The sequence below is a fragment of the Balaenoptera ricei genome, chromosome 11, assembly GCF_028023285.1.
Source record: "Balaenoptera ricei isolate mBalRic1 chromosome 11, mBalRic1.hap2, whole genome shotgun sequence".
NCBI lineage: Eukaryota > Metazoa > Chordata > Mammalia > Artiodactyla > Balaenopteridae > Balaenoptera > Balaenoptera ricei.
This window is the reverse complement of record NC_082649.1, coordinates 33,046,127-33,059,691: the sequence shown is the minus strand read 5'-3', so window position 1 is coordinate 33,059,691 and position 13,565 is coordinate 33,046,127. Positions and strand designations below refer to the sequence as shown.

Sequence of the window (13,565 nt, the reverse complement as noted above, 5' to 3'; positions counted from 1 at the left end):
CTAATTATTAGAGAAATGCAAATCAAAACTACAATGAAGTATCACTTCACACCAGTTAGAATGGGCATCATCAGAAAATCTATAAACAACAAATGTTGGAGAGGGTGTGGAGAAAAGGGAACCCTCTTGCACTGTTGGTGGGAATGTAAATTGACATAGCCACTGTGGAGAACAGTATGGAGGTTCCTTAAAAAACTAAAAATAGAATTACCATATGATCCAGCAATCCAACTACTGAGCATATACCCAGAGAAAACCATAATTCAAAAGGACACATGCACCCCAGTGTTCACTGCAGCACTATTTACAATAGCCAGGTCATGGAAGCAACCTAAATGCCCATCGACAGATGAATGGATAAAGAAGAAGTGGTACATATATACAATGGAATATTACTCAGCCATAAAAAGGAACGAAATTGAGTCATTTGTTGAGACGTGGATGGATCTAGAGACTGTCATACAGAGTGAAGTAAGTCAGAAAGAGAAAAACAAATATCGTCTATTAATGCATGTATGCGGAACCTAGAAAAATGGTACAGATGAGCCAGTTTGCAGGGCAGAAGTTGAGACACAGATGTAGAGAATGGACATATGGACACCAAGGGGGGAAAACTGCGGTGGGGTGGGGATGGTGGTGTGCTGAATTGGGCGAATGGGATTGACATGTATACACTGATGTGTATAAAACTGATGCCTAATAAGAACCTGCAGTATAAAAAAACAAACAAAACAACTAATACTAAACTTTCATTGGGTTATTTGTATGGAAATATGTTAATATAAATGTTTCAGACATTAAAAAAAAATAAAATAAAAAATAAAGAAACAAACAACCCAATCCAAAAATGGGCAGAAGAACTAAATAGACATTTCTCCAAAGAAGACATACAGATGGCCAAAAAGCACATGAAAAGCTGCTCAACATCACTAATTATTAGAGAAATGCAAATCAAAACTACAATGAAGTATCACTTCACACCAGTTAGAATGGGCATCATCAGAAAATCTATAAACAACAAATGTTGGAGAGGGTGTGGAGAAAAGGGAACCCTCTTGCACTGTTGGTGGGAATGTAAATTGACATAGCCACTGTGGAGAACAGTATGGAGGTTCCTTAAAAAACTAAAAATAGAATTACCATATGATCCAGCAATCCAACTACTGAGCATATACCCAGAGAAAACCATAATTCAAAAGGACACATGCACCCCAGTGTTCACTGCAGCACTATTTACAATAGCCAGGTCATGGAAGCAACCTAAATGCCCATCGACAGATGAATGGATAAAGAAGAAGTGGTACATATATACAATGGAATATTACTCAACCATAAAAAGGAATGAAATTGGGTCATTTGTAGAGACGTGGATGGATCTAGAGACTGTCATACAGAGTGAAGTAAGTCAGAAAGAGAAAAACAAATATTGTATATTAATGCATATATGTGGAACCTAGAAAAATGGTACAGATGAACTGGTTTGCAGGGCAGAAATAGAGACACAGGTGTAGAGAACAAACATATGGACACCAAGGGGGGAATGTGGCAGGGGTGTAGGGTGGTGGTGTGCTGAATTGGGAGATTGGGATTGACATGTATACACTAATATGTATAAAACAGATAACTAATAAGAACCTTCAGTATAAAAAATTAAAAAATAGAATTCAAAAATACAAAGAAAAGTGAGGCATATTTATACAGACTGACTTAGAAAGATATATGATCAAAGGAACAAGAAAGGTGTACAAACTGACTTAGAAAGATATATGATCAAAGGAACAAGAAAGGTACACACCTCTTTCATTATGGACATAGAGTTTTTAAAAATGCTTTAAATAGAATTTAAATACCATAAAATGCACCCTTTAAAGTGTACAATTCAGTGGTTTAATTACACAACATTTCCATCACCTTAAGAAGAAATCCCGTGCCCCTGACATCGAGGTTTTTACAGTCTTTTGCTAAAACCAATCATGCTGCACTGGATATTCTTATACACATATCATTTCACACGTGTGCAAGAATATCTGCGGGACGAGTACCTGGAAATATTTGCTAGGTGAAATGATTTGTGCACTTAAAACTTTGAAAGCGACTGCTAAATTGCCCTCTCCAGAGGTTACATGAGTTTACACTCTCACTACCAGGGTATAAAAGTCCCTATTTCCCATTTCCTGACTAGCATAGTCCTTAACCAAACTTTTTTATCTTTGCCTATCTGACAAATAATAGTATCTCATTGTAACTTTAATTTCATTTCTCTTATTCTAAGTGAGGGTGATTACTTTTACATGTTTAGGAGCTACTTGTCTTTCCCTTTTTTATGAACTGATTTTTCATACCCTTTGATTTTCTGCAGGGTAGCTGACTTTTTAAAAATAGGAGTTCGTTATGTATTAAGGAGAAAAGCTGTTTGTGATATGAATTGAAAGTATTTTCCTGACGTATGTTTTTTGGGGGTTTTTTTAGTCTTTGACTTTATTCATTTTTTTTTTTTCTTTTATCATGCAGAATTTTAAAATGTTTTGTCATCAAATTTGGCAATCTTCTTTTATGACTTCTGCGTCTTGTGACATACTTAGCCTTTCCCTATTCCAAGATTATAAAAACAAAATTCTCCCATATGTTATTCTAGTACTTTAAGCTCTCCTCCTTCCTCCCATTTAACTCTTAGATCCACCTGGAATTTATTTTTGTGTAAGATGTGAGGTATGGATCCACCTTCTTTTCTCTAGAAGGCTAACATCTTTCCCCCACTGATTTGAAATGTCACTTTCATAGTGCCTCTTGACTAAGAATAGTAAGAGCAATTTTGAATATTAGCTTTAACTTTTTGAGAGTGGTAGTCAGGTGTCTGGGGCAGTGATTTCTGATCTCTTGGGGTGCCTATGAGGATTCTGTAAGAACTGCAATCCCCTTCTCTCCCTGACAAATTCTACTGCTGTAAACTGCTATTACTTAGGGGATGTGTCTTGCTCAAGTGTGCTGAACCAAGAAGTAGTTTTTAACCCCTTTAGAGGAGGGACTTATCTTTCATACAGCCTTATAGGTTTCACCTGTGGCCAGAGGCCCATCTAGTGAATCCAGGGTTGTTACTTTAATGAGAAAAGAGCCTCAACAGGAGTCCAGAAGTAATGGGAGAATGTTTTCAAAAAAAACTAAGCTCTTCACTTTTGAGTCAGTTTCTGATCCTCAGGTTGTCTTCCCACTTTAGAGTCATAGTCAATTTCTACAGTTTTACTTTGGTAGATTTGCTTTGGTGGGCCGTGTGTCCTCCTGGGAAAGGACTACTGGCTCGGGCTGTAATATGACTGTGTTTTGGCACCATGTAGAGCTGAGCATGTAGGGATAAGAGTCATCTCTTCTAATTTGAAACCGTTTATAGTCAGAAAAGAGTGCGGCCCTTTAAAAAGTAGAATTCTCGGGGTACCCATGACTATAAAGGCTCGTAGAGTTCTACCCAAGGGGGCCTGGAGGAGGAGGTCTGTCTGTTAGGACTGATGCCCCTGAGTAGGACGGATGTCCCCAAGGAGCGTTTCGTCAAGCGTTTGAGCGGCCTGCTTGGTTTGCTGGGGGTGATGTGCAATGGCTTTTAATTTCATCCAATATTATAAAATTGTTCTTTTATTTGGGCTACTCAAGGAGTAGCTTGTCACTTTGAACTTTGGGGTAACAAATGTTCTCTGTGCTTGAAAGTCCCAGTGGCAGTGACACCTTGGAGGAGTGACTGGTGCTGCCTTCCTCTCTCAGTGCATGTTAACCCTTGGGCATCTCATCCACTGGAGGAGCTGGGTACAGGTGTAAAGTAATGAGGGAAGCTGGGAGAGGCATGAAAGCGTTCTGCTTTGGTGTAAGCTATTTTTCACGTATGTTTTTATTAATTAGTTTGTTCCAGAGACTGTTAGACACTTAAATAAAATAAATTTACAAAGGATACAGTGGAGCTCCATTTAAATGGTCATGTTGAAGTAAAGAAATAATATCCACTTTATAGGCTTAATTATACATCGTATTTGGCTAATTTAGTCCATGTGATTGTGATGTCTGGGAGACAAGCCCAGGATACGGTAATGAGCAACAGCTAGTGCAGTTCTACATATTAAATATCATGATTTAAGGGAAGATCTTCACACTGATTTCTACATATCTACTTAATGATAGTTTTCCTGTTTCTCTTTCCTGTCCCTTTTCACTCCTCAAAAGTCGTATTAGTAGAGTTGTCCTAGCATGCCCCTGAGCACCTGGACATCTGAGTGCTAGATGCAGATTTCACTTAGCCTGCTGTGCCTTTCACAGTTTTGGCCATAGATGTTACCTTTTGATAAGATTTCCCCACTCTGACTTCCTCCTGTCTCACCCATCATCTCTCTCCACTGATGATCCACTCAGATGGATTGCAATCGTCCGGATCATTCAGCAGCTGAACCAATTCTCCCATCAACGGGAAGGTCCCACATGGGGGGATACTTACCCCTTCCAGACCCTTCCTGAGGAGAGCAAGTTTCCTTCCATGTGGCAGGAGTACATTTTATATTTGTTTGGCCTTGTGACTGATAGGATGGGAAGCTGAGGGGAAGTGGAGAGGAGATGGCAGTTTTAACCGAGAAAAAAAGCTTAGTAGAAACTCTGCCTCTGCCTTCTTCGGGCGTGTCCCTCTTCTGGGCATCTCTTCAGGATTTCATTCCTCCGTCCAACTGCCGTTCACAACTGCCCTTTCCAACGGCTCCAGAACTCTTGGCCTTGGCATTCCGTGATGTAAATTATTCCACGCATGGCTCGAAATGGGTGCGAAGCAGTGTTGCCAGGTGTCGGATCACTAGTGTAAGTTTCCTGGATCTCGGGGGAGGGAGGAGAAAGGAAGGGGGAGAACTGCTCTTGGAATTTATACAGTTGTTATTGTTTCAGCCAGAGCACAGTGATTGCGCTGGTTAAGCTGGATGCTATCGATGGCTGGGGAGAGAGGGAGATTTGGGCTTGGAGCTGGGGTGAATTTGGGGTTGAGGGTTTCTACTTTAAAGATTCCAGTGTTGGGATGCAGATTGTTTGGAACTGAACAGTTGGCGTTACTGCTGCAGAGGGAGGAACTTGGGACCTTCAGGGCAGAGCCTGTCGCAGTACTGTCTGGGGCGATGGTGCCTCTTCTGTCTCAAAAAGTAGGGACAACTGACTTTTCTGTTTTCCTAAAGATGGCCAAAATATGGCTAGAAATCCAGATTGCTCACCAGGTTTGGAAATATCCAGTCACAAAATTCAAAGACCTCTGTATGCACGAGATTTTTTTCTAAAACAAAAATACGATTTCTCCTCTTGTTCACTGTGTACATTTTGAGGAAGTTACTGTTCATGGTTTACCGCCCCTTTGAGGAATCTGTGTGTGAGTGGTTGCTGCCAACTATCCTTGATTTGTCTAGATTGCTTTTTGACTTGTAAGTTAAGGATTTGTGTTCAATAAAAACAATTTAAATTGAACACTTCATCTCTTGAATGATCACAAAAATTTAAAAATCATATTCATAATAAGCAATTAGAGGGAAAACTCACATGAATTAATTATTTGTCTAGGAAAGTATAAGGTATATTTTTGTGTTGCATTGATGCTACTGGCTTTAATCTGCTTTGCTGAAACAGTGCTTTCTTATTCCTTTTCTTTATAGTTGTCATGGATGATGATGATGACTCGTGTCTCCTTGATCTTATTGGGTAAGATGCTCATTCCAAAATAAGGGTAAATCAAATGTGTGAGGTTTACTGTACTAAAACAACCTAATAAGCATATTAAAACCAAGTGGGTTTTTTAAATAAAGATTAAATAATCATCATAGATATAGTAGGGAGACAAAGTGACATGGATTAACATAGGGGTCATAATTAGGTAATCCTTTATTAAATTTATTTTATAAAAAATCCTAGGAGGCAGAAATGAGTGATAATAGGAAATGGAACATCAAAATGAAACAAAACAAAACAACAAAAAAACTACTAATAGTTTTAAAACAGGGAGAGGATTTTACTCAAACTAATACATCATTTTCTTTTTCCCCTGTAAAAATGAACCCTAAATATAAGTAATGTATTTATTTGCTGTTTTCTCTTTTTGGCTGTTGTTTTCTAGAGACCCACAGGCATTGAACTATTTTCTACATGGACCTAGTAATAAATCGGTAAGTAATACTCAGACCATCATAGGCATACATTTTGTTTCTTCTTTAGAGTCAAAGTGATCACTTTTTTGAATTTGTACTTTTGCAGAGCAATGAGGACTTGACTAATGCAGGATATTCTGCAGCCAATTCAAATTCAATTTTCGCCAACTCTAGTGTGAGTATTGGAAACTGAATGCAATGATCAGATGTTTCTGTCTCATTGATGCCTAGTGAATTGAAGCTTTGATTGACTTTGTATCATGATGGGAATCCCTACTTTGTCTTTTGTAATTGACACAAGAGGAAAATCTATTGAATTTTGTTGACATTTTCTACTTTTAACTTAGTCTATTAAGATTTTTACTTTGCCATTTTCCTAAGCTTTCAACTTTCTTTCTAAAATGCCTCAGAAACGTTATAGCCTGAGAAACTTATATTAGGGTCTTTTGAATGTTGTTACATAAGCTTTAAAAAAAATCATTCTGTATTGTGGTTACTTTCTAATCATTTTCATCTTAAACAAGGAGAAAGATCATAGTAGCTGACACCTATTGAGCGTTCAGTATGTTCTTGGCACTAAGAGCTTAACATATATTAACCTCGTTAACCCTTACAATAATTCCGTGAAGTAGGTTCTATTATTATCCATATTTAAAGATGAGAGAACTAAAGGTTGGTATTTACCCAGTGTTACACAGCCAGGAGTCGCAAGCTAGGAATCGAACCCAGGCCACCAGGTTCCAGGGCGCAGATTCTTAAGCTCTAGGAACATCTAGACAAGAAATCTGCCTGGAAACTATATCCGGATTGCTGTGTTTAAGCCTATGTTACTTTAATCTTTTCAACTGCTTTGTTCTACCATGGATGGTAGTCCAGAGTCCGACCACCCAAGTTTGAATCCTTGCTCTGCCACTTACTAGCTTTATAACCTTGCATCTATCACTAAATCTCTAAGACTCAGTTTCCTTATTTGTGAATCCAGGAGAATGATAAATCTACTTCATAGGGTGGTTAAGATGAATGGACTAGTCCATGGAAATCAGTTGGTACAGTGCTCAGTTAATGTCAACTGATCGTCATCATCAGGGTCTTTATTTTCTTCATCCATAAAATGGAATAGTATTCAGAAAGTCCTTGGGAATGCACAATTCTTTAAAGTATTTGAGTGTGTGTAAAGTATGTCAGATCATAACATGCAAGACTCCTCCACATGCTAGGGGTGGCTTTAAAGTCACAACACTGATTTCCTGTAAAGCTTATGAATCAGTAGCAATTCTGAAATTCATTTTGAGTGGGCAATAACTACATGTGATGCCATTAAACCCATAAAGTAGATATTGAGCCTGTTTCCCAACACTAATGATTTTTACTTACCAGCTCTCCCACTTCCACGTAAGTATTAATTCTAACTCTTCAGGCTGCTTCATTCAGGGTGTATTTATTGTAAACCTGAGTTGCATCATGTCAGTAAAACATTTTAAAAGCTTTTAAAATATGGAATTTTAAACCTATGGTCTGTTAATTTGTGCATTGTAAAAACATTAAACTGTGTACCACCACTCAGGAGATAATCCACTGTTGCCTTGATATTTCTCTGCAAAAGCAAACAAACCTCCTTGCTTTCATTTGCTTTTTCCCACTTCCTTTCAAATGACTGTTCAAGTCCTAAGGTGGTGTCCACCTAACTGAGGCCACATTAGTCTCGTTTCAACTGTTGATTGGGTGTCAAGTGAACTAGTCTTGGCTTTTCTACCTGGGTCTTCCCATCATCTAGCCCCCAACACACCTTATTAGCCTAGGGCTGAGAATCTCTATAGTTTTGAAAGTTGGACTATTCATTCTTTTTTTTTGGCTGCGCCATGCAGCTTATGGATCTTAGTTCCCCAACCAGGGATTGAACCCAGGCCCTGGCAGCTAAAACGCCAAGTTCTAACCACTGGACCCCCAAGGAATTCCCTGGACTGTTTTCTTTTTTTTTTTTAATTTTTATTTATTTATTACTTTTGGCTGCGTTGGGTCTTCGTTGCTGCGCACGGGTTTTCTCTAGTTGTGGCAAGTGGGGGCTACTCTTCGTTGCGGTGCGCGGGCTTCTCATTGCAGTGGCTTCTCTTTTCGCGGAGCATGAGCTCTAGGTATGTGGGCTTCAGTAGTTGCAGCGCGTGGACTCAGTAGTTGTGGCGTACGGTCTTAGTTGTTCCACGGCATGTGAGATCTTCCCAGACCAGGGATCAAACTTGTGTCCCCTGCATTGGCAGGCAGATTCTTAACCACTGCACCACCAGGGAAGTCCTGGACTGTTTATACTTGATTGATCTATTTTTAATTTTTTTCTTCATCTTTTTAAAATTTTTAATTGTGTTAAAAATATATATAACAACAAATTTAGCATCTTAACCATTTTAAGTGTACAGTTCAGTAGTGTTAAGGATATTCACATTGTCTTCACCTTATGTTAAATAACTATTGATTCCATTTTTTTTTCTTTTATAATTTTGACATATCCCATGATAAACTGCTGGCCAGCAGCGTGTCTCTTATTTATCAGTGACTGTGTTCAGTTCCCTTCATTTGCCTGTGTTGTTGTCTCTAGTTGGAATGCCCAGTCCTTGAGGACTCGTTATGGACAGACACAAACGCACAAGTGCGCGCTTGACAAATGTTGACCAACTTTTACTCTTGAATAGGACGTTGAAATGGTTTTTAAAGCATCATAATAAGCTGATAACTTCTAAGAAATCAAATAACTATTCACTCATTTCATATGGGAAGCTTGTTTTTATCCAGGCCGATTTTGCCTGGAGTGGGGCAGGTAGAACTAGGGGAGTTCCGAGAAACCTTAAAAGTCAAAGCTGGATCTGGGATACCTTCTGGACCTCTAGTAGAACCACACTCGGAACTCTCAAAACTCACATCTACTCCTGTGGTACAAAAAACTAGACACCGCTGTGTCCTGGATACGCACATACCCTAGGCTGAGTCCCACTCAAGCTTTGGACTTGGGAGCAATCCTGAAAAAATTAAACCATGCCACTATCTAAAACATAAAGCTAAACTCCAGGTAGTCATGAGTATATTGGCATTATTGATCTGTTTCCTATAAAATAATTTATCAGAGCAGTGAATGCATATACTTACAAAAACAACATTAAACATCATTACTAAGGAAATCAAGTATCAGAATAAGGTGAGCAGTTTGGAGAGTTGTGCCTGAAAAGCAGACTGTTATGCGTTATTCATATTCAAAAGTGAGATTAGTTTTTTGTTTAAGAATCTCTTTCCAAGGTAAGATATGCCATGTAACATCCTGCTTATTTTTTTAGAATGCTGATCCTAAGTCATCCCTCAAAGCTGTAAGCAGCCAGCTTGGAGAAGGGCCCAGTGATGGACTGCCACTTTCAAGTAGCCTTCAGTTTCTTGAAGATGAACTTGAGTCTTCTCCTCTTCCTGATCTCAGTGAGGACCAACCTTTCGACATTCTTCAGAAATCCTTGCAGGAGGCCAATATCACTGAACAGACATTGGCAGAAGAGGCATATCTGGACGCCAGTATAGGTTCAAGCCAACAGTTTGCACAAGCTCAGCTTCATCCCTCTTCATCAGCATCCTTTACTCAGGCTTCTAATATTTCTAATTACTCAGGTCAGACGCTGCAGCCTATAGGGGTGACTCATGTGCCTGTTGGCACATCGTTTGCAAGCAATACAGTGGGTGTGCACCATGGCTTTATGCACCACGTGGGGATCAGTGTGCCCAGCCAGCATTTGTCTAATAGCAGTCAGATTAGTGGTTCTGGTCAAATACAGTTAATTGGGTCATTTGGTAATCAACCTTCCATGATGACTATTAATAACTTAGATGGATCTCAAATCATACTAAAGGGTAGTGGGCAACAAGCCCCATCAAATGTGAGTGGAGGGCTTCTGGTTCACAGACAGACTCCTAATGGCAACTCCTTGTTTGGGAACTCCAGTTCCAGTCCAGTAGCACAGCCTGTTACCGTTCCGTTTAATAGCACAAATTTCCAAACATCTTTACCTGTGCATAACATCATCATACAAAGGGGTCTTGCACCAAATTCAAATAAAGTCCCAATTAATATCCAGCCAAAGCCTATCCAGATGGGTCAGCAAAACACATACAATGTGAACAATTTGGGAATACAGCAGCACCATGTTCAGCCAGGGATCTCGTTCGCCTCTGCGAGCTCACCCCAGGGCTCAGTGGTTGGTCCGCACATGTCGGTGAACATTGTAAACCAACAGAACACAAGGAAGCCAGTCACCTCGCAGGCCGTGAGCAGCGCTGGGGGCAGTATCGTTATTCATTCTCCCATGGGCCAGCCTCACACACCCCAGAGTCAGTTCCTCATACCTACAAGCCTTTCCGTCAGTTCCAACTCGGTACACCACGTCCAGACCATAAATGGGCAACTTCTTCAGACTCAACCCTCTCAGCTCATTTCTGGCCAAGTGACCTCAGAGCATGTCATGTTGAACAGAAACTCTTCCAACATGCTCAGGACCAACCAACCATATTCTGGACAGATGCTGAACAACCAGAATACCGCCGTCCAGTTAGTGTCTGGGCAGACGTTCGCCGCCTCTGGAAGTCCAGTGATAGTCAATCATGCCTCTCCTCAGATCGTTGGTGGGCAGATGCCCTTGCAGCAGGCATCGCCAACCGTCTTGCACCTGTCCCCTGGGCAGAGCAGCGTCTCCCAAGGAAGACCTGGCTTCGCCACCATGCCCTCGGTGACAAGCATGTCAGGACCTAGTCGGTTCCCTGTTGTCAGCTCATCCAGCACTGCCCATCCTAGCCTTGGGGCTGCGGTTCAGTCTGGTGCATCAGGATCAAACTTTACGGGAGATCAGCTGACCCAGCCAAACAGGACTCCAGTACCGGTCAGTGTGTCCCATCGTCTTCCAGTTCCTTCTTCCAAATCTACTAGCACCTTCAGTAACACACCTGGAGCAGGAAGCCAGCAACAGTTCTTCTGTCAGGTAATATTAAAAAACAAATGATAACATCAAACAAATGTTTGGATGATTATGGAATGGAAGAGTGGAATGAGTATCTGATAGAATATAATTTTCATCCTAGGCTCCCAATTTATTATCTTAAGATGTTCAATTTACGATTGATTGCCTTTTTTCTTCTTAACTAAAATGTTTTATCCAGGATAGTGTTGTGGTTTAGAGTGGAGACTCAGGGGTTTGAATCTAAGCTTAATGACATGGAGCAAGTCTTACCTTAACTAACCTCTCTAGAGGTTAAGTTTTTTCATCAGTAAAGTGGACATAATAATACTACCATCCCATGGAATTATTGGGAGAATTAAATGAGATAATCTATATAAAGCACTTAGCATAGTCCCTGGCAAATGACAAATACTTAATAAGAGCCAATATTAAGACATATACTTGATGGAATGTATTATAGGCATTTAAAAGGAAAGCTTGTTTTGGATGGACTGGGTAGAGAAGTCACGGCTGTTTCTTGGGTGCCAACTGGAAAGGCTCAGGGACCCAGTGAGACTCAGCAGTGGGTAACTGGCCTGCACAGAGGGATGCATATGGAGGGAGGGATCCAGGGCAATGGATTTGACCAAGTACCTGAGCCTACTCTTACCAGAGCATTGTGCCGGTAAATGACTGTGGGCAATCTGTAAAACCATGTAAGGATTATGTTTCTGAAAAGCATTTCAAAGGGTCATCAGCTTTGGTCCTTCACCCCATCTGCCGATCTTTGAACTCCTCTGGCTTTTGGTTCTCACTCATTCTTAGCATGTTCTGTAGTTCCAGCTCCATTCCACTCCCCCACCAACCCCCCGCCGGTGGTCTACCCTCCTTACTCCTCCATTTTCCCTGCCTTTCTTCTCCACATTTAGAAGAATTCAAAAACTTCTCTCTACCATGTATATCAATATTTTTAAAACTGTATACCTTTGACTTAGTAATTCCACCTAGAATCCTAAGGAAACAAAGATTATTTATGATCAAGGCTGTCCATTGTATTACTTTTGGTGTCAAAGGTGTGTGTGTGTCTTTGTGTTTTGAAATAATGTCAGGCTTATAGAAAAGTTAAAGTTTCAAGACTAGTGTAAAGAATTCTCATATACCCTTCCCCAAGATTCCCCAGATGTTAACTTTTTACCCCATTTGTTTTATCCTTCTCTCTCTCTTTCACACACACACACATACACACACAAACACACACACACACACACACACACATAGTTTTGAGAGTAAATTGCAGGCATGATGCCTCTTGACTCCTACATACTTCAGACTTCAGTGTGTATCTCTTAAGAACAGGGACATTCCACTACATAACCACAGTACAGTCATCAAAACCAAGAAAAACAGCATTATTACAATATTATCATCTAATCTACAGACCTTATTCTGATTTAGTCCATTTTCCCAATAATGTCCCTTACAGCAAGAGAGAATACATTATATTTTGTTTTGTTTTTATGGTCTAGGATCCAACCCAGGATCACTGCCTAATTCTGTTGTCATGTCTTTAAATCAGAAACAGGTTTTTTCTTTCTTTCTTTCTTTTTTTTAATTTTTGGCCACACCGCGCGGCATGCAGGATCTTATTTCCCCAACCAGGGATTGAACCCGCGCCCCCTGCGGTGGAAGCGTGGAGTCTTAACCACTGGACCGCCAGGGAAGTCCTGGAAACAGTTTCTTCATCTTGCTGTCTTTCATGACCTTGATTTTTTTTAATTAATTAATTAATTTATTTATTTATTTATTTTTGGCTGTGTTGGGTCTTCGTTGCTGCGCGCGGGCTTTCTCTAGTTGCGGCAAGTGGGGGGCTACTCTTCGTTGCGGTGCACAGGCTTCTCATTACGGTGGCTTCTCTTGCTGTGGAGCACGGGCTCTAGGCGTGTGGGCTTCAGTAGTTGTGGCACGTGGGCTCAGTAGTTGTGGCTCTCGGGCTCTAGAGCACAGGCTCAGTAGTTGTGGCGCACGGGCTTAGTTGCTCTGCGGCATGTGGGATCTTCCCGGACCAGGGCTCGAACCCGTGACCCCTGCCTTGGCAGGCGGATTCTTAACCACTGTGCCACCAGGGAAGCCCAACCTTGATTTTTTTGAAGAGTCAAACCAATTGTTTTGTAGAGTGTCCCTCAATTTGGGTTTCTCTGATGTTTCCTCATGATTAGATTCAGATTATACATTTTTGGTAGGATTGCCACAGAGGTGACGGATGTGTCCTCACGATGTGAACTTGTCGCATTCCTGGTGATGTTAACTTTGAACACTTGCTTAAGATGGTGTCTGCTTCATGTGGTGTCTGATGCATAGTTAATAAGTTTCTTTAGGGAGTTACATTGAGATTATGTCGATATCCAATTTCTTGTCAAACTTGAACACACTAGTTTAAGCTTTCATTGATAATTCCTGACTGAAT

The 13,565-nt window shown here is 40.6% G+C and overlaps 1 protein-coding gene across 4 annotated transcripts in view; it reads left to right on the top strand.

The window, feature by feature from the left end:
* The window catches only part of BICRAL (BICRA like chromatin remodeling complex associated protein), a 105,945-nt gene that overhangs the window by 65,640 nt on the left and 26,740 nt on the right, over nt 1–13,565 (top strand). For all 4 annotated transcript variants that reach the window (XM_059938674.1, XM_059938672.1, XM_059938675.1 and 1 more), the window contains exons 2-5: nt 5,655–5,700; nt 6,113–6,161; nt 6,250–6,318; nt 9,464–11,143. In XM_059938674.1, coding sequence (XP_059794657.1) covers nt 5,660–5,700; nt 6,113–6,161; nt 6,250–6,318; nt 9,464–11,143 — 1,839 coding nt within the window. In that variant the 5' untranslated portion in view covers nt 5,655–5,659. The remainder of the gene's footprint in view (nt 1–5,654; nt 5,701–6,112; nt 6,162–6,249; nt 6,319–9,463; nt 11,144–13,565) is intronic.